The sequence below is a fragment of the Pipistrellus kuhlii genome, unplaced genomic scaffold (assembly GCF_014108245.1).
Source record: "Pipistrellus kuhlii isolate mPipKuh1 unplaced genomic scaffold, mPipKuh1.p scaffold_m20_p_5, whole genome shotgun sequence".
Taxonomy (NCBI): domain Eukaryota; kingdom Metazoa; phylum Chordata; class Mammalia; order Chiroptera; family Vespertilionidae; genus Pipistrellus; species Pipistrellus kuhlii.
The window spans coordinates 14791969-14813575 of NW_023425551.1; the positions used below are offsets into that span (position 1 = coordinate 14791969).

General features: G+C 40.6%; 1 protein-coding gene across 1 annotated transcript in view; it reads right to left on the reverse strand.

Moving 5' to 3' along the window:
- ARHGAP18 (Rho GTPase activating protein 18) overlaps window positions 1–19298 on the reverse strand; it is a 166012-nt gene extending 146714 nt beyond the window's left edge. Inside the window, exon 1 of the mRNA XM_036414078.2 lies at window positions 19184–19298. Coding sequence (XP_036269971.1) covers window positions 19184–19227 — 44 coding nt within the window. The 5' untranslated portion in view covers window positions 19228–19298. The remainder of the gene's footprint in view (window positions 1–19183) is intronic.
- Window positions 19299–21607: the final 2309 nt, after the last annotated feature.

A 21607-nucleotide genomic window follows, 5' to 3' on the forward strand; every position in this document is an offset into this window, starting at 1 on the left:
ATTACTGAAAAGACAGGCAATGTGGTGTGGGGGAAGAGTTCTGAACTTGGGCATCAGGAGTCCTGGATTCTAGTGTTGGCTCACACTGACCAAGTGTTACTATGGGCAAGTACCTCAAGTTCTCTGGCCTTAGTTTCCTTATATGTGAAAAGGGAAGACAGATGAACAAATAACTCCATGACCTCATCCAGTCTTAATCCCTCCAGTTCTAGCTTCCACTTTGAAGCCCACTGACCCAGTTATGGCCCTGCTTCCCTACTTTAGACTTTTACTTGGACCAAGTGTGAGGTTTTTGTACTGCTGTCCAGCACCCCCTTTTAGAAAAAAGGCCATTCTATTATAAGACTGACCAAACACCTTCTCTAATTTTCCCCTAGTTTTATTAATATATTATTGACAGATAGCATCATATTGGTTAAAAGCATAAAACATAATATAAGTAACATATATATTGCAAAATGGTTACCACAATAAGTTCCGTGAACACCCATCACCTCATGTAGTCCCTTTCTTTTTCTTGTGATGAGAACTTTTAAGGTCTACTCTGTTATCAACTTCCAAGTATACTGCACTGTCACCATTCTGTACACATTATACTCCTCAGAATTTACTTATCTTATGCCTGGAAATTTGCGCCATTGACCACCTCCACCATGCCCTCTCCAACCCCCCATCTCCCAACAACCACCAACCTATTCTGTTTCTATGAGTTTTACTTATTTATTTTTTTAGATTTCACATATAAGTGATATCATACAGGTGCTATAAAGAAATACAGAAGAAAGAAAGCAGGAGATGAATTACTGCCAACTTCTGCGTGATATGAATGTGTAGGTAGTTGATGCTGTTGACAAAGGATGATAGTAGACTGTTTATAATTGCAAATGAGGTTACATATTAAGCAGGTTCTATTTTGCAGCAATTAACAAGAAGACAAATCTAAGCATGCTGGATCACATCAGAGAATTCCCTTGGCTCTTTTAGGCATGCTTGGAAGAATAGGAGTCACTTGGATTGTGTGTTCTACCCTTGAGCTCCCGAAGGGGAAGGAGGGCAGGAAAAAGAGTGTTAGTCACTGCAATTAATTACTCAAGGAATTTTATAAGCTATGATCATCTATCCTTTGGAGCTTTCATCTAAGTACCTCTAAGAACTTTTGAATATTAATTATTATAACACTGTCCTGAAATAATTTTGGGCTTTGATTAAAATTACATGCCCTACTTTTGAATACTCTCTTCAGGTGTGGAACCTAAAATAATCCTAGAGGATTAGCGCTTGAATGGACATTAAAGCTCATTAAGCCCACCTTCACCTTTTTCAGATGAGGTTCTGAGACGAAGAGGTTGAGAGACTTGCTTGATTTCAGTCATGGAGCAGACCTAGCCACACAATAAATCACATCCTGCTCACCAAGGTCTTACTTGAACTTGTGCCAAAATAACATCCTATATAATAAAAGGCTAATATGCAAATTGTTCCCTCAGGAGTTGGACTGACCAGGAGTTCAACCACTCACTATGATGTGTGATGACCACCAGGGGGCGGTGCAGAACAAAGGAAGACCTTGATTGGCCTTGATCGCTGGCCAGGCCTAAGGACCTACCTATGCACAAATTTCAAGCTCTATTTTATAATCATCTTTTACCCATTCACCTCCTAAGTTACTAAAAAATGCATTTATAGATAACTTCCTTAGAGATAAGGCCAGTGTGGAAGTGGGAATGCCTGCTGACACATCATGGGTGATCTGGGAACCTAAACAAAACATTTTCTTTCTGAGATTTCCAACAGTTGTGCTACACTCTCAAAATGAGAGAAATCAAAATTAGATTTATTATCTCCACATGATGAGTTGCATACAATTTTGGAGTTGGAAGAGATAGATTGTGTTCAATGCTAAGAAAGCAACCCCTAAACATCAAAAAGTCCACTTGATCTAGCTATTAATATTAGAACTCAAAAGCTCAAGTTTCCCTAGGAAACAATAGGCCACCACTGAGGGAGGTGAGGACTCTCTGAAGGATGAGTGAGAAGAGGAGAGAACTTTGAAAAGAAAGCTAAAGAACATTTTAAGTAACTCACATTGTGGCAAAACTCTGCCCCTCAAATGCCACCTTTATCTCAAAGGAAGACCAAAGGTGACTTGATTCAAAGTTGAGCATTAGGAATTAAATAGGCCTGGCTCCTCTAATTGGTGGCCATGAGACCTCGGGCTTTTTCATTTCACCTCCTTATGCCTCAGTTTTCTCACAAAGTGGTGATAATAATAGGAAACTTCCCCTAACAGAACTGTTGGGAGAAATAAATGAGATGATGCAAATAAACAGTAGCAAATGTTAGGCAATACTTTATTTAAGTATTCAATAAATTAACTCTTAAAACTCACTTCAAAACAAATAGCCTATTTTTTCTCCAAATACTTAGCTCTTAATAGTTTCTGTAGTTGTGAATTACAAAGTCACTCATGAGGATTTTCCTTGAAAGATGATATTTTCCTTCTTTCCTAGAGAGCTATTTTTAAGAATGAACATAGGAAAATCCCTTTCAAAATTTTTATTTTATGTTGAAAGTATAGGGCTTCAACTAATCCTTCCATCCACCAATTTTGTTTTGTTTTGTTTTACCATTGTTTTTTATTATATCTTTAGAGACATTCAGAAAAAGATGAAATTGACTTGGGTGGCATTGGAGCATCTAATCTGAATGCTTCCTTCTTTGTTTCAGCCCCTGCAATTTCTTCCTTCTCCCCCCCCCCCCCCCCCCCCCCGTTGCTCTACTCTGTCTTACGAGGCTCTACAACTCTTCACAGAAAGCACAGATAATCAAAAGAAAAATGGGGGAGAAAAATCATAAGTAATAGTTGAAAATACAAATAAATTGAGTTAATAGAGTCCAAGGCCTGGCAGTTTCATGACCTAAAAACAAAGATCTCTAGAGAATTCGTGTGTCTCCTTTTTTGGTTTGTGCCCTGAATAATGTCACAAACCCTGCATCCTTGGTAACATATACACTGAGTGGCCAGATTATTATGATCTCTGGTATATTATGATCCTATATAATAAAAGGCTAATATGCAAATTATCCCCTCTACCAGAAGTTCGACCAGCAGGCAGACTGGCCAACTGCTCATGTTTCCTCCCCTTGGCCAGGCTGGCCAGACCCCACCCATGCACAAATTTATGCACTGGACCTCTAATACACACACACACACACACACACACACACACACACACATACCCACACATACACACATACTGAGTGGCCAGATTATTATGCATTCAGAGATTATAATAATCTGACCACTCAGTATATTGTTATGTCTGAAAAAGCATAGAAATTCATTTTATGGAGCTCATAGGAGTATTCCTTGACTCTATCATGTTTTCAGATTTTCGATTTACTTTAATTTTGCTACAGTAAGGCCAGAGTTACTGAGTAGAAATAGTGCCAGGAGATCCATTTGGTTAATCTTCTGCGAAAAATAAAGAACTGGCTTTCTACTTCGATTTATCAAAGTCGTACTCCAAATTGGAGATAAGGCAGAGATTTATACTGGCAAAATATCAGGTCAGGTGTTCCTCACATTAGTTATCGGTGGCCTGAATCATTAATGAATCATTATAGAAAATAAATTCTACTGCAAATTGGAAGAGGTTGCTTGTAGCCTATAAATGTCTCCCATCTCTTTTGTTCTCACACGCCATCTAGTGTTGCTTTAAGGGAATATTTAGCTAAATTCTCATCCTGGCTGGAGAAGTGAATGCCTTAGCTTGGAAGAGATCTATCTAGTCAAAGCCCAGCCTTCATTTTTATTTTTTTATTTTTTTTTATTTCTAGAAGTGAAACACAGATAATTTCTGATAGGTATGAGATTCGAGTTTATTTTGGGATAGTGGAAGGCATCCTCTGTAATATCCCGTTGACTTTTCTGTATTTACTGTTCATAACCATCGTTTATTAACAGTTTCAGTCGCACAGAAGTGAGATGCATACAATATTCCTCATAGAAACTTAAACAGTGGTTCTGGTGTGAGACCAAAGACTGTGATTTGGATAAAGTGATATACTTTACTCAGCCTCAGTTTCATCATCTGTAAAATGGGAACCATCATATCTACATCATCATTATATCTATTTCAGAAGGTTGTCATGGAGAGAGAGAAGAAAAAAAAAGAATGCATGAAATTTCTAATAGACTTTATGCTCCATGGAAGCCATGGATTAATGGCAGCTATTTTTAATATTGTCTGATTATCCCTATAAAATGGAGTTCTCGGCAGCCAATAATTGATTGGATCAGAACCCATCTGGGAAAATCAAAATTGGATTTGTACAATAATGGGAGCATCCTTTTTTCCTACTAACAATTCTCCTATGGCATATGCAATGTAGTGTAATAGGTAAGAGTTGTGGCTCTAACGTTGGCAGGTAGGGCTCAAACCCCAGGTTCTTTCTCCAGCCACGGGATCTCAGACTTTCTACTTGACTTCTCTGGTAAAGTTGCAACATCTGCCATAAATGGATAAATGATAATACCTATCTCACTGTGTGTATGTGTGTGTGTGTGTGTGAATATTAAATAACAAAAGCCATTTACTTAGCATTAATACCAATAAAACTGTTGTAGAACTACTGATATTTAACTAAACCTAAGTTTTCAAGAAAAGGATTGCTACAATATAGACATTGATTTCCTTAACTAGCAAAACTTCTATGTTTTAGGTGTTTCTGATAAGTACTGTTTACAAATGTCATCTTTTTTTTTTTTTTTCCAAATGTCATCTTCTTGGAAGATCTTTTTGGTAGAAATAGTTCTGTTTCAGTGTAAACAATAATTTCCCATGATTTCTTGCTCTCTGGCCCGCATGCTGTAGTCATGATGTCATTTAGTCCCCAGGACAATGCCTTGGAGGAGGAGGGCGTGACCGTTTCCCTGATGTACAGATGAGGAACTGAAGCCTTGGAATTAACATACCCGAGTTCATGGAGCTAGTATGAATGGAGAATAAATAATTAACCAGGATTCCAATCCAGCAATGCTTCTAACCTCTGGGCGAAATAGCCTCTCCACTTATAATAATGGTCCTGTAAGTACTTCCAAGTGAAATAATCCCCAGATTCTAAAGGAAATTGCTTAACTTCTCTAAGTCTGTTTTCCTCACTTATAAAATGAGAGTGATTTAAATAGATAGTCCAAAAAAACCTGAGAACTTAAAAAAAAATATTTATTAAATGTACTAGGGGCCCAGTGCATGAATTCATTCACCTTGAAAGGAACTATGGGCTGAGAGGCTGTGGTGGGCTAGGGGCAGGTCTCAGCCCATCCTCTGCACCCCTGCCCAGCCCCCTCCTGTGGCAGACCTGATACCCTATCTACCAGCAGTCCTGCTCCCACCACCATTGCTCCCACATGCCGATAGTGCTGGCACCACTTGCACCTGCTGACAGCACGGAGCAATTGGGGCGGGCACCAGCAGCAGATGCAAGCGGGGCCAGTGCCATCAGCAGGTGTGAGCCGTGGCTACTGCCTGATTGTCCCTCAGGAGCAGGGGGAGGTGGAGAAGCCCTCAGGGGCAATAGGGGCCGGCAGCCACCGCTCACACCCACTGATGTGCCCAGTGATCAGAACCGGCGCTGGGTGCCGGCGAGTAGTAGCTCCAGCATGGGTTGCGGGTGTGAGTGGTGTCTGCCAGCCCGATTGCCCCTCAGAGCTTCACCTCCCCCTGCTCCAGAGGGGTGGATTGGGATCTGCAGTTATCGCTCCCGCTGACAATGCTGAGCGATCAGGGCCAGTGCTGGGCACCAGCAAGTAGGTGTGAGCAGTGGCTCCAGCACTGGCAGTCGATGAGAGTAGGGCTGGTGCTGCCAGCAGGTGCAAGTGTCAGGCAGGACTACGGTGCACGGGAGCAAAGAATTTTCAGTAACCACTAGAAGCTCATCCCAATGACAGCGACCACTGCCCCGCCTGGGTCTGGCGCCTTGCTCACCTGCTCCACCATCCCTCTGTGGCCTACACCTACCATGTTCCATGCTCTGCAGCCTGCTGTCCACACCCACCATGCTCCACACATGCCATCTGGTGGTCAGCATATGTCATAGTGACTGGTTGTTCAGTTGTTCCACTGTTCAGTCTATTTGCATATTTGGGTTTTATATAGATAGATTGGGGTGACATTGGTCAATATGAATGTATAAGTTTCAGGTGTGAGTTTCTGTGTTACAAGATGTATATACGAAAATGTTAGAATTTAAAACAATTATTTTTTACTTCATGAATCTGGTTCGTGAATCTAGAAATGCTTTTATTTAAAATTTTTAAATATAATTCCTCACAATGTTTTGGTTGGATTCTCTAATTGGTACTCTAAAAGTTATAACTCATCTATATCAGTATAACTAAAAGTTAGATTTGATATTATCTAATTCAGAATTTTAAAAAATATAAGGATATCCATTCTTATGTATATAACAACTTAGCTCTGTATTTGGTACCACAATTTATATACCCAGATTTAAATATAGTGTGTTAAATCTATAACAAAATTGTGCAATAAGACTTGCTTATTGGTTCTACCTATTCTTCTCTTATTCTATAATATTTAATGTTAAAAATCTCTTTACTCATTAGCCAGTCCCAAATTCTTTATATTAGTAAATATCAAACACAGGGGACATCTGCCACAAACCAACCTGAATATCAGCAGGGGGGAAAAATTACCTGCTGCATTTTGTTTTTCTTTCCCTCAAGGCAGCCCAACACATTAAAATAAAAAGGAAGATGGCAATATTAGTTTAACCTTACATTCTTTAACACTCAATTAACACACATCCAACAGCTGGAATGGGGCTACTTGCTATTACAGTTCTGACATAATAGGCAGCACTGAACTTAGACTCAGCCCCATAAATCATCCTACACAGCCCAGCCTGTGGGTGGCCTGGCCCCAAACATGAATTCTTCCATAGTAGTTCCTTTGCTGAGGGAACTGAGTCCTTGACAAATTAACTTATTCATGTCGTAATTACATTTGGAGTAGAAAGAAGTAAGAGGACACATCCCCACATCTTCGACCACCCATTGCAATGTCCATCATCTTTCACACAACATGGTCAGCATTCTCTTCACAGCACTCACAACTCTGGCATGTTGATGAGCTGTCTCTCTTTTCTCATCAAAAGTCAGGCTCCATGACATCAGGAAGTCAAGTATGTCTTAATCTGAAAACTCTCCACGGACCGAGATAAACAGCGATGGTTGGTGTTGAGCTGTTAGTGGCCTTCTCCTGAGCTCAGAGGATGCTGGCCCTGCCAAGACACCATTTTCTTTCTGGGCAGGGGACATTTCAGCGCGACTCTCCTCTTAACCTTCTTTCTTAGGTATTTCTCACAGAAACTCTCATACAGCAGCATGGACTTCGTACATCTCCATCATGTCTGGAGTTTCAAGGGTCTTTACATACTGAGATTCTTATAAGCATCTTCTTGTTTCCTTAAGAGATGTCTATAACCTGCCCTGTGATGTATGTGATAAGATGTACTCCCACACTGATGCCTCGCTTTCTAAATAAAACCTGGGAATCATTTAGGACTGGGAAGGATGGACAAGCCTACATCCACACCTCCCTTTCGGCACCCTCTGTTCCACCTCTATCTCACCCCTCCCCACCCCTACCCTGTGCCTCAAATCATTAGTAGTTCTGGCAAACTACACATCTGAACTACACATGAGCTAACCATCTGTTCGCCTTTGATTACTTCCACTGGGGAGTAGACCTCAGCTTGCTGCCAGACCTGAGAAGAGGCCAGCAGGTGACAGCAGCCCGGGGCTTTCTGCTGCAGTCTGGTTTGTAAGGCCAACCTTCACCTTGTACTTAGGGAGTCAGTGAGCGTAAGTTGTACAGAGTACCGTATCCCTGTCAATGGGGGCATGAGTAATGGAACAAATGGTAGCCGTGCTGGTATCACACAATGTTATCCTGGACTTGGGTGTGTGGCACTTATTCTTAGCCTCGCTATTTCCACTGTCTCCGAAATTTCCCTTGATAGCACCTGAAATAGGCCTTTTTTCTTTTTTCTTTTTCTTTTTTTTTTCTTGACAACTTAAATAAACCAGAAACCTACATCCACTGCCAGGTAGCATCCCACAGGCCTGACAGAGCTTTGTGGGAGGCCCTACCCAGGCACAAGTAACTAAGGAGCGTTTCTAAATGCTCAGATCCCTGGCCTTTATCCTCAGGAAATGTTGGTTCTCAGGAAGAGTAAAGTTGAGCCTGAGAATCTGAATTCTTTCAAAGTTGTTCACAAATCTCAACCCTCCACCTCACTATATCGGAAGCATATCATTTTGAGGGCCCACTCACTTAAACTATGCTCCTATGAGCAACAATAACCAAGTTCATTTTGCTCTCAGAACAAAGGGAGCATTTATTCATTCATCTGTGCATCAGGCACCATGCTAAAAATTGGCAGGGAAGATAAAGATGAATAAAATAACAGTTCCTGCAGGTAGGAGAGACTACAGTGCTATGGGGTACAGTGCAAAATAAAAATGCAGGGTTTCTTGTTCGAGTAATAAGCATTTCAAGACAGTGACAGCAGAGCATTAAGCCAAGCACAGGGCCCTTCTGACTGCGGGCAAAACCTATTCATTTTGGAAACCACATTCCCATGAGCAATGAAAAAAGAAATAGGGAGTACTTCATTCTACTCTCAAAACAAGGAAAGCCCTCAGCTACGCCCATGACACTGGCCCTGCCAGCATATAAAGGAGGGATCTAGAGCATTCTCAACTGACAATTAAAGTTCAAACAGGCAAAAGTGATGAGCTAATAAAATTTTTTTTTATCATTAGGAGTCTTCTATTTTAATCAGTTTTTCTATGTAATTGAGTAACTAGTCTTTGCACTTCCAACGAAGGTACTTAAAATCATAATAGTCACAGGATAACAAATTACTATTCTCCATTACATTGGGGTTTTCCTGGGTGCCACTGCCTTCTAGAAGCTATAAAAATAAATCCCTAGGAATAAAAGCTTCCCTTTGTAGAGCTGACTGAGGCATAGCAAGTGATATCCATGAAAAGGGAAGAATAACAAGTTTTCATTTCTGCTTAAGTCACAATAGCTTCTAAATATCCTTGCTAATCTCCTAATGAAATGCCAAAAAAAAAAAAGTGTAAAATTTTTACGTAAGACAACCAGCTTGAAATTTGAATTAAAACTCCAAAAGCACTTAAAAATGAGCCTTTTATACTTCAGAGCATTATTCTGGGTAAGCATTTGTCAAACTCCTGTTGACACTCCATGTTAGAATTCATCATGATTTCATGATATAGGATTCTGTCTGCAGTTTAAGAAGTTGATGGCTATTTTGTTGTATGAATTTGGGGATCTAAAACCCAAATCTTGGTATTTATTCTTATCCTTGTAAGGCCAGAGTATTTTTATTTGCTTTTCTGGTTATTTTTTTCTTTTGTTGTTATTGTTGTTGTTGTTGTGTTTTTAAAGTATAGACCAAAGGCATGACCGAAATGCTTGGTCTTCGGAACCACAGTGCTGAAGAGTTCTTCGTGTGGCCCATGACCGTCGAGGCTACTGCATTATCTGTCAAAGTGCCAAAGGTTTGGTTCTACAGGTATATTCATGGCTGTTTTTCCTGATTTGTATTCTGACATAAAACTAGCTTCAGAACATGACAAATAGCAACCAGCAAAATTAAAATGAACACAGCTATATGGTATGCTGAAACAGTGATGGTGGGAAAGTGGATCTCTAAATAAAGGTACATCCAGAGCAACAGGGGTTTATTATTGCTTTAAAAAAAACAACACAACTACCCAGATGTTCAGGGATGTTTTCTCCCTGCACGCACAGGAGGAAGAGCCAGGAAAGAAAACTACTCTAGTGCCATTGCTAGCTATTTCCAGAAGGCACTTACACATTTGAACTTGCTCTCACTTAACCATGAATGGGTAATGAGATGTGAGCTATTCATCCCTCCCTTCAAAATAAAACCTCACTCACTTTCAGGAAAAGTGGAAAGGGAAGTTATCAAGTATACAATTATAATTAATTTTTCACAGTAAAAAAGCAAAACTTACAAACTAATACTTATTAAATTTTACTAAGGAAATGAAAAAGAATGTTTGCTGAATTGAATACAGTGTACCTTTTGGACTAAAGTCCACTAAAAACTAAATGTATTGGACATGTAATAAACAACATTTTAGTTTCTAGTTTGTTTTTTTTCAAACTGAGAATGTAATGAAATCTATAGGTAACTGGAACTTCAAACTTAGTATTCAAAACGTTATATACCTTGACCACCAAACCCCATATAATAGTTTTAAAAACATGATGATGAAATAAGTATTCATCAAAAATCTTTCTTTTAAAAGTACAGATCAACCCTGGATAATCTGACTTAGTAAGTCTGGAGTGAGGCCCAAGCATGTTTTATTTTTTATTTTTAAACAGAATTTTTTAAAATCCATGCCATGACCAGTATGGCTCAGTTGGTTATCCCATGCACCAAAAAGTTGCCAGTTCAATTCAAAAGGGCACATGCTGGGCTGGCTAGCTTAATCCCCAGTAGGGGACATGAAGGAGACAGCTAATCAATATTTTGCTCTCACATTGATGTTTCTCTCTCTCAAAAATCAATTTTAAAGGTCATTCAAAAGATTCCTTAGGTGTTTCTGGGACATTGTTATCAAAGAATGGTTCTCAAAATGTGGTCCCCGTACTAGTAGCATCAGCAACATCTGAGAACTTGCTTGAAAATGCAACTTCCAGCTTTAGCACCCAGACCTACTGAATTGGAACCTCACTGGGAGAGGTTTAGCAAGCCCTCAAGGTCATTCTGATTCATGCTAGTTTGAGAACAGCTATTTAATCCAAAAATGAGCAAGGTCAAAATCATCATCACGTAATTACTAAAATAAAGCAACCAGAGCTTTCACCAGATTTTATTTATAGTTTCCATATTCAACACACAGATCAAAATAAATCTAAGAAATGTATTTCTCTATAAAAGGACCTAACAGCTGCTACTGTGGAAATATTCCCACAAGTGATCACTGCTGCCACTTTGACCTCCTTCCCTGGATTAGAGCAGAGGTCAGCAAATGTTTGCTGTGAAGGCTCCGATGTCAGTGTCTCCAGCCCTGCAGCTCATATGGTCTCTGTCACAATCACTCAGCCTATCATTCACAATATATAAATGAACGGGTGTGTCCGTATTCTAATAAAACTTTGTTTACAAAAACAGGTGTCAGGCCAGATTTGACAGAGGACTATAGTTTGCTGAGCCCTGAGGTTAAGTAGTAATGGCAGACTAGTTGGGGGGAAAAAATGAAACATAACATCTCTCAGCCATAAATGAACACTTTCCCATGAGCACAGATTTATTCAATATGGAAGTTTCTCCCAGGTGAAGAAGAACAGACTACAAGGAAAAGGAAAAAAAAAGAGAACATCTTTTGTCTGATTTATTCACTTACCACTTTTTCACATAGTAAATACTAAATAGATTCATACTACGTGCCTGGAACCAAATCTCAAAGCCTTACTCCCATAAACCCAAGTCCAACAACAAGAACAAAATATAATTAGAAATAGACAGTGTCCTATGGTACTCCCAGACAATGGAGTATTATTCAGCAATAAATAGAATGAGCGAACATGTCATGAAAAGAAAATGGGAAAACAAAATGCTTCTTACAAAATGAGTGGAGCCAATCTGAAAACACCATATGATTCCAACTATCTGACATTCTGGAAAACACAAAACTATGGAGATAAATAAGAGGTAAGTGGTTGCTAGGAATTAGGAGAAAGGGAAGGATGAATCAGAAAAGCACGAAGCATTTTTAAAGCAGTGGAAACACTATGTATGAGACTATAATGGAGGATATATGCCTAATACATTAGTCCAAACCCATAGAATGTACAACACCAAGGGTGAGCCCTAATGTAAACTATGGACTCGGGTGATTATGGTGTGTCAATACAGGTTCATCAGTTGTTAACACGTGTACCACTCTGGTGGGAGATGTTGATAACAGGAAGACTAGGCATGTGCGAGGGCAGGGAGTGCATGAGAAATGTCCTTTCAACTTTGCTGTAAACTTAGAAGTGCTTAAAAAAATAAAGTCCATTAAAAAATAACAACAACAAAAACAACAACAATGTTATATATGCAAGGAATGAGAAAAGAGCTCTGATAGGACTATTAGTTGAAGGATCATAGAATGTAAAAATAATGCCAGTGAGACATCTTATACCATATTGTTGTTCCAATTGTGATAGTTCTATTCCAATAAGTTGCACTCTCTGGCCCATTAATTCGGAAATCTCAGCTCATGGTTTCAGGATTAAGTGAAAGAATTGCTTAAGTGAGCCCACTCATCCCTGTATCTTCCAGAACTAATGAAGTATCTGGTACTTAGAAGGCATACAATCAATATCGGGTAATAACATGAATGAATAAATTACCACTGAGTGGCTACTAAAAACAAAAACAAAAAAAGAAAGAAAGAAAAGAAACAATGCTTTAATAATGATATAATTACTCCAGGAATGTAAAAGGGATGATTGATGAGCTCTGAAGTAGCTAATGTTAGGTCTGGCTCTCCAGGAATGAATACAATTCTGTAACTTGGGGAAGGAGGAGAAAGATATTCTGGGTAGAGAAAACAGTAGGTACAGAGGTAAAAAGTTCAACATTAACACACAGAAGAAACAAAGATCAACACAGCTAGACCACGGAGTAAAAGGGTGAAAAGGAGGAGATGGACTTAGAAAATGAAGGCAAATTGTACCTTGAATATCTCAGAAGTTCAGAGATTATCTGGATATGTGGCATTGATCTATATAATCTGGAAACCGTCATCATCAAATACTTTAAAAAAATGCCCCATAGATGACTCTGTCTGAGTACAGAGGGCCAAATAGGCGAGCATTGAAGGAATGCTTAATGGACCCCATTAAAGATGGAAGGAATTTTTTGAACGAAAATAGTGTTCAGTAGAATGGATGAGAAGAAAAATTGGGGAGACTTTTCTGAGCCTGCATAGTTTTTCCTATTAGATCGTAAGAAAACCCTCTCCTTTGAATCAAGCAACATACCAGGAGAAGCAAACAAACCAAGATAAATCCTACTCTGTTATAGGTATGTTGAATTTCAGATGTTTGGTAAAAGATTAAGTCTAGTCTCAAATGTGTATTTAATAGAGTAACCTATATGAACCCATTCTGAAAGCTTGAAGACACAAAGCAAACAAACTACTAATATTTTAAAGCAATCAACAAGATACGACACACTTGTAAAATGCATTGCATTTTTAAATCAGGATAAGAGGTGAAAAGGGCACATTCTTGGAAAGCCAGAGAAGACTATTGCAAAATTACTCCCTTTCATCGTTTAGGAAAGGAGGGAAGTCCAGTTCTTTCCTAACTGATAAATACTTTTGGAAGGTAAAGGAACCATGAGCAAAGTCCTTAAAAAAAAAAAAAAAAAAAAAAAAAAAAAAAAATCAATGTTTGGTCCTCCCAGCTCCAAAGATTTCCTCAGTCCATTATAGGCCAGGGCAGGCCTCCCAAGTTCAGCCTCTTACCGGGCTAACTCTAATGACAACATTCCAAAAATGGTGTGGGAATTCTAGTAAGCAAGTCTTTGCAAAAGCAGGGATAGTGAATAACGCAATTTACATATACAGCCCTAGCAGGTTTGGCTCAGTGCGTCAACCTGCAGACTGAAGGGTCATGGGTTGGATTCCGGTCAAGGGCACCCACTTTGGTTGCAGGCTCAATTCCTGGTCCTGGCTAGGACACATGCAGGAGGCAACCAATCTATGTGTCTCTCTCACATCGATGTTTCTCTCTCTTCTACTCTAAATAAATTAATTAATTAATAAACAAACAAACAAATAAATATTTACATATACAGTCAGAATGTCAAATCCAGCCTTCCTAATCCCATGGAATGGAATGATACCAATCTGAGATATGGGAGGTGATAGTTACTAAAGACAGAATAGGCCACAGGTCACTGAGCCCAAGGATATTGTGTACAGTAACACAGCTAATGAATAAATGACTCTATGCACATGAACTTATTTTTTCATCCAGACTTAGAGCAAGCTGTTTTCTAGTTTAAGCCAAAAGAAATATTTTATCTGAATATCCAGAATAAACCAGTTTCCTAAAAATAATATGTTGGTTTCAAAAAAGAGTTCACAGGATACCAAAAATATCATATATAAAATGAAGTGGTAAGATGATAAAATATGTCATTTATTTTGGGGCCAAGTCTCAGTGTTTTCTAAGTTTTTCTATAGGACAGAAACCAAAAATATTACATTTGGGTGGTGGGATTATGATTTAGTATCTTTGGGAATATTCTGTGTATTTTCCAGGTTTTCTACCACCAAAAAAAAAATACATTACTTCTGCAAATGAAAATAAGATATAATTTAACAAACAAAGGAAGTTCACACGTGCTGGCTTCCAACTCCACTGCTACCTCCTTAATTCAAGTTACCAATTTCTTCTCTCGGCCTACTGCTATAGCATCTTCCCTGGTCTCCATACCGTCCCTCGTAGCCCTATAGTGGATTCTCCATTTAGCAACCAGAGTGCTGCTTGGAGCCTTAACGTCCTCCAGTGGGTTCAATGCACTAAAAAAAAACTCAGTCTCTGGGAGACCCATTGACCTGGCCCTGGCCTATCCATCTAATCTTAACTCTTAACTTCCCCTTCTCCCCACACCGGTCCCTAAATCTTCCCCTCTCCACCATCACGCTTTTCCCTAACTTCCCCCACCCCCAATGCCTTTCTCTGTTTTTGCTACATGACATCGGTCTCTAGAATAAACCAAGCAACTAGGAACATGTATGCAGACTTCAATTTCATTCTCATCCCAGATCAAACATATCTTCAGAGAGGGATACCCTGCGTATCTCACAGAAAGTCACACTATTATTGACAGCATTTAGAGCACCCTGATATTATCTTATTGTCTCTTTCCCCATGTAGACCACCACCCTCTCCCACCACACGGTAATTAATATAAGCCCCTTCAGACCAGGAACTTTATCCATCTTGTTCAAAAATCTACTTTTATTTATTTATTGTCATTGATTTTAGAAAGAGATAGAGAGGGAGGGAGGGAGGGAGGGAGGGAGGGAGAGAGGGAGGGAGGGAGGGAGGAAAGAAGAAAGGGAGAGAAACATCAATGTGAGAGAGAGCATCTATTGGCTGCCTCCACAGGCACCCTGACTGGGAATTGAACTCAACACTTTCTGGTGTATGGGATGACACTCCTACCAACTGAGCCACACAAGCCAGGGCCAAGCAGCTATAGTTAAATATCACAGCAGAGCTCATCAGATACATCTCTGAACACATAATAATCTGGCCACTCAGTGTATATCCTATATAATAAAAGGCTAATATGCAAACTGTCCCCTAGACCAGGAGTTTGACAAGCAGGCCAGTCATTGTACAATAGATGCTCAGTAAACATTAGGTTAGGAAGGCGGGGGCAGCTATCAACTGGATGGTTTTACCTGAACATTGCCTTCAAGTTTAGTTCACAAGGCGCTTGGGGGAGTGATTAAGATTGTGCACTTTCTTTCTCAGCAACGCCACGACATTACCATGGCCAGTTTGTGTGATATACTGAGTAGAAGCAGGAAATGGGGATTTCGTTAGGGATGTTCTTTTGCATGCTTCTGTGGGGGACTTCTTAAAATTGAAGGTCTCCAAGGGATTCATCAGGTTAACTCTGCAATGACTTAAGAGTGATTTAACCAAGACATTCAAATACAGTAATACAAGAAACTTAAAGATGAAGGAGGAAGAAGTAGAAATTAGACAGTGATTTGTTCCAAGAAATGCAGATATTCAGATTCCAACATTTTTTAAAAGAAGTCATCCTGAACTACCTTTATCCCTCCCATTCCACAGAAAACAATGTCACAGAGAAACAATACCAGCCTTATCTTCATTATGCTCAAACCTTCTATGTATCTGTGTTCCCAAGATAACTTCCTAGCATTGACAATTTGAATATGGCTGGCTGGGCTTTAGCTAACTATGCCCTTGAAGAAGACACAGAATCCCTGAAATGCTGTAGATGAATATATCAACCCTGGAACTAATTTGATATTTCTGGCTTCTTGCCTAGACTCCAGTTAAAATTTGAGTATTTCCAGTTCTATGCAGGTGCAATTATCCTTTCCCCAAGTTGCTAAAACCAAAGCTAGAAATCACCCTAAGACATGGAAAATTCATTTATCAAATCAAAAGCCATAAGCGTTAAGAACTTACACTTCCATGCTATAGAAAGATAGTTGATTAGTTTCTTTTAGACTGCTATAAAAAATCTGAAGTGGGGGTCGCTGAGAACGTTCTAAATTTTATTAATGTTAAAACATTTCTGACCATGTGGCTCCTCTCTTGAAAATACTTAGGCTGTATCTTAGTCTAGATTTTGAGAATGAACAAACGTGACCAAACTCTAAATATTAATACTACTATCTCAAAGATAATGGTAAAAATAAAAAATCAGATATAAGTTCTTCCTTAATGAAGGAAAAGGCAGGAAAAAAACATACATAATAGGACTTAAGTTCCAATACTCTTTTATTGTTAAAGGAAGAAAAAAAATCCACTGTAAATACATTTGTTTCACAGACAAAGCCACTGTAAGGGAATTTGTAAAATTCCACTTTTTTCCTATCTGATATGGAAGAGACATCAATGGAGGGTAGTGAGATTGGTGGGCAGGTTAGGGACAGACTCGGAGGGTGGGAGGGTCTCATCACCATTTTCTACCACCATTCTCACCTCTTAAAAAGGGAAATATAAGGGCTTGCACTGAAATAGTTTTACTTTTCATTCCATGTCATACCTGGATGTGAGGGGAGGGAAGGTGAAGAAAAACTGTCTACCTCAATATCCTTCCACTCCTCAATATCCCGATGTGGGAATAATTTTTCCCCTGTTTTCTTCTCCCAGCTGATTGCTAAGGCACTGTTCTAGGTGATTGCTGATTGCAGTTCATAGCAGTAAAAAAAAAACACACAAAATTTAAGTCTAACAGAACAGAAATGATCACCACTGATTAGGTGGCAGGAAGCACTTCCCAGAAACCATTCCACAGAGAGAGAGAGAGAGAGAACAAGTAGAGAGAGGTTTTGGAAGTCAGTGTTTCTCAGTAAAATTGTGGGTCATTGGGAGTTTCCAAAAAGGATGCTTATGTTAATTACACTGAAGGACACCTGGGTTGGGACTGGCTGACATCCAGCCAGTAGAATAAGTAAAGGTCAGAAACCAGACTGTATTAACATCCCAGTAACCGGGCAGCTTTTGTCTGGCCACAGGACAGCTGAGATCTCAGAAATTGGGGTACTGCGAACGCATAAAGTTGAGGTATTTACATTAGAAAAGGGAGGAAGGAATGGATTTCTCCTAGTCCCCAGGCTAGTAAGGAGACTTAAAGAACTTGGTTCCTACTATAGAAGAAAGCCGATTAGACTGAATCCCTACAGAATAAACTAAAAATAGGAAGTTTTACCTCCAACACAAGCTACATCCATTATCCTTTCTCACTAGAGGCTGTTCACTTGGTCATAATTAAATGGGCCCGCAAGAGAACGTAACCCAAACACTAAATTATGTTTAAAAGAAAGCTTTAAATGTGATAATCTGTCCAGAAATTCCTACTTTTCCACCCCGGTCAAATATTTACCATTCAACATCAAATATTTTTTTGTCTTCCCCTCCCCCCTCCCTTATCACCTCCGGATTGGTAATCCTGTTGTTTTTGTTTTGGTAAGAAAAGTTGTTTTACTGTCTTAGAGAAATAACTCCAGGCTACAATTTTAAATGGATTGTTACTAGTAAGTTTGTGTTTAGATTAAGCAGGAAGTAAACCTAATATCAGATTAAAAAGAAAACATTTTTCCTGCCCCATTTGATTACAATTGCTACATGTTAACCTACTATTGTTTATTCATTTACGATTGATGTGGAAAAGTCATCCTTTCAAAACTTCCAGCCAAATTAGTAGTAATGAAAACTGTAGCTTTTATTTCATGGCATTCTGGATAGTGTTTTCTTGGTAGCGCAGAGTTAAACCCATTTGTTGGCAAGGTCTTGGTTTATGTTCCCACAGACTCCTCTCTCTCACTTTTTTTTTTTTTTCTCTTACCTGAAGAACCATCTGAAGATGTTGACTCCACAGTTGCTAACAAAATGTCATTTTGCTCCCTAACCAGTTTGGCTCAGTGGATAGCGCATTGGTCTTCAGACTCAAGGGTCCCAAGTTCGATTCCCCTCAGGGGCATGTACCTTGTTTGCGGGCACATACCTAGTGGGGGGTGTGCAGGAGGCAGCTAATCAATGTTTCTAACTCTCTATCCCTCCCCCTTTCTCTCTGGAAAAAAAGTAATAAAAAATATATATATTTTTTAAATGTCAAGTTGAAACCACAAAATGACATTTTGAATGTTTCTTTACTTTTGAACTGATGCCTCTGGGGGAAAAGCCATCCTGATCAACACCCGAAGAATACGAGGGGTGCTAATTTTTTACTTGTCTTTAAATTTGTGGGCTCCTATTTATTTCAAGAGTAAACGCTGAGCACTTTTATTATTATTATTATTATTATTATTATTATTATTATCAGTAACAGAATAACTGTAGCATGATTATTTCCTTTCCAGTCAGCTTACGTTCAATGCTGATCAAAGTTGATGCAGAATTTTAATATTTTCAATTTTTCTCTGTTGGCTGTAATTAAAATCATACATACTCTGAAAAGGCTCCAATTATGATTTCCATTTACCTTTTCCCAGAATATAATAAGAATTTTATTTGTTGTTAAGTACTTTGAACTTGATCTTGCAAATAGAGGCCTACATTTTACCAAACAGGTCCAGAATAGGGTCAAGAATAACAGGGCTAAGAAATTAACTCTGATGATTATTGTCCACCTCAACCTGCAAGGACTTTGTAAATCGTACCAAAAAAAAAGTCCCTTTTCTCAGGCTTCGCTAAGAACAAACTTGTCACGTGAGAACAAGGCTACCAGCGACCAGACCTTCTTCATCTGTGGACTCCAGAGCTGATAACCGCATCGCAGAGAGAAGAGCGGGCAGGGGTGCCCTCCTTACCTGAGGTGGAAGCAGTGCACCAACTTCGTGACCACTGTCACCATCCTCCCCAGGGCCAGCGCCAGCAGCGCCAGGGTGGCGAGGAGCGAAGGAGGAAACAAGGATGATCGGAGTTCCCGCTGCAGGGATCTTCCCAGGGCACTTTCTTCCGCGTCACACCCCCTCTCTCTGGCTCCGAAGTTGCGCTCACTCGCGCGTCACGGTTAGCCACGAGCCCGTCATTTCTGCTCCATCATCGGCAGCTGCGGGAAGCTCCGGCTCCAGCCTGGGCACCGAGTGCGGGGTCCGGGGCTCCGCGGGCAGCGCGCGGGGCTGGCGGGCTCCCGGGAAGCCCGCTGGGGCGGCCGCTGCAGCTGAGGATGGAGGCGAGAGCCGCCGCCGCTTATTGGGCAGAGATGCGCTTTCCAGGAACGGGATCTTCAGCTGCGGCTGGAGCCGATGCTCCCCCAGCCTAGCAGATGCTAGGGCTTTGCTGTGAGCCAGAGAGCGGCTCAGCTACTGAGCATGCTCCGCTTCCCCCGCTCCGCCAGGGCGCTTCAGTGGGGCGTGACCGCTCTGGCCCATCTGAGAAAAGAATGAGAAGTGCGCAGGGTGTGAGCTTTGGTGGTGGCACTTGCTTGAACTTTGGTCCCCATCTAGCCCCGCGGGGGAAGGGGGGGGAGGGAAATGGGGAGGGGGAAAGAAGGGGAGGAGGAGGAGGAGGAGGAGGAGGAGGAGGAGGAGGAGGAGGAGGAGGAAGAGGGAAAGGGAGGAGGAGGGGGAGGGGAAGGAGGAGGAGGAGGAGGGAAGGGAGGAGGAGGGGGAGGGGGAGGGGAGGAGAAGAAGAAATCTATAGAAAGGAAAAGGACACATGGCACTGACTTGGCAAACATTTTTTTTAAATATATTTTATTGATTTTTTTTTACAGAGAGGGAGAGAGACAGAGAGTTAGAAACACTTGATAAGAGAGAAACGTGGATCAGCTGCTTCCTGAACTTCTCACTGGGTATGTGCCCGCAACCAAGGTAACTGCCCTCGACCAGAATTGAACCTGGGACCCTTGAGTCCACAGGCTGACATTCTATCCACTGAGCCAAACCGGTTAGGGCTTTGCCAAACACTTTGATTGCTAGGTTTATAGGGATGTGTGGAAGCTAACAGAAGTGCTTAGTCTTTAACTCTCTCCCTGCACAACTAAGTTGCCTGTGGGGTCAAGTATGTGGTGTAGACAGTGAAGGGCTTTTTAATCCTAACAAATCACTGTCGCCCAAGAAATTGGTATGGAATTGCCTATATTTGAAAGTATAGGCGATGGGTCACAAATGAATGGATCTCTACACAAGTGACATCTGCCTTTAGACCATGACTTTCTTAAGTCTTATGTAAAGTAATTGTGCAATTTTTGAAAATTAAATGTTAACAATCCATATTCTAACATACATTTTGAAGTGTAAATCTTTCAGATGGAAAGCTCAGTGGAGGCAGAGAATGTCACTTATTCATCATTGTGAACCCACGGCCTTTCTCCGGGCCTGCTAAGGGGCAATGCTGCATAGATGCTTGTGGGGTGAAGTGTGGGTCTGTCAGATAACCTGTAAATCACTCACAGGGAGGCGGGACTTCTTGAATTTGATATGGGCTTAAATCCTGACACTTCAGCTTCTCAGCTTTGCACTTGGGGCTGGCCAAGTGTTTGGAAATAGAAATACATTAAATTTTTGTCGTGTAAGTGTCTAATGCATAAGCAAAATTGGCTTTGGAATATGATTTTCATGTTTCTGTTGTAGTGTATGTGTCACCTTTTCTTTAAAAAAAATTTTTTTTTAAAGGAAGGGAGAGGGAGAGAGATAGAAACATCAGTGATGAGAATCATTGATTAGCTGCCTCCTGCACCACCACCACACATACACACACACACACCTCACCCCGTCACCACTGGAAATGGAGTCTGCAACCCGGGAATGTGACCAGGAGTGGAACTGTGAACTCCTGGTTCATAGATCAACACTCAACCACTGAGCCACACCAGCTGAGTGCCCCTTTCTTTTTCTTTCCAGCCCTCTAAGATGTTTTTGGCCAAGTTGAGCCAAATCCAGAGCATGCTCTCTCTGCTATTGAAGCCAGGGACATGGACTTCATGGTTTGCAGATAACAAAATTGTTTCATTTTGAAAATGTCTAGCCAGCCATTTCTGCTAAGTCTGTGGAAGGTGAATCCACGTGGCTGAAATGAACCTATAGCCTGAGAGAAGGGCCCGTGAGAGTCTATACAGAAAACACAGGCGAGCAGGGAGTCAGGTGTTTCTGGAATCCTTACCAGGTGCCACCTGGCCCATTGACCCAACTGTTAGGCCAGAAAAGCTCTTTCTCTCCCTTTTCTCCCCCTTCTTCCATCCTCTGATTACCTTGTACTCTCCCTTTAAGACTCAGGTGCTGCCTTAGTGC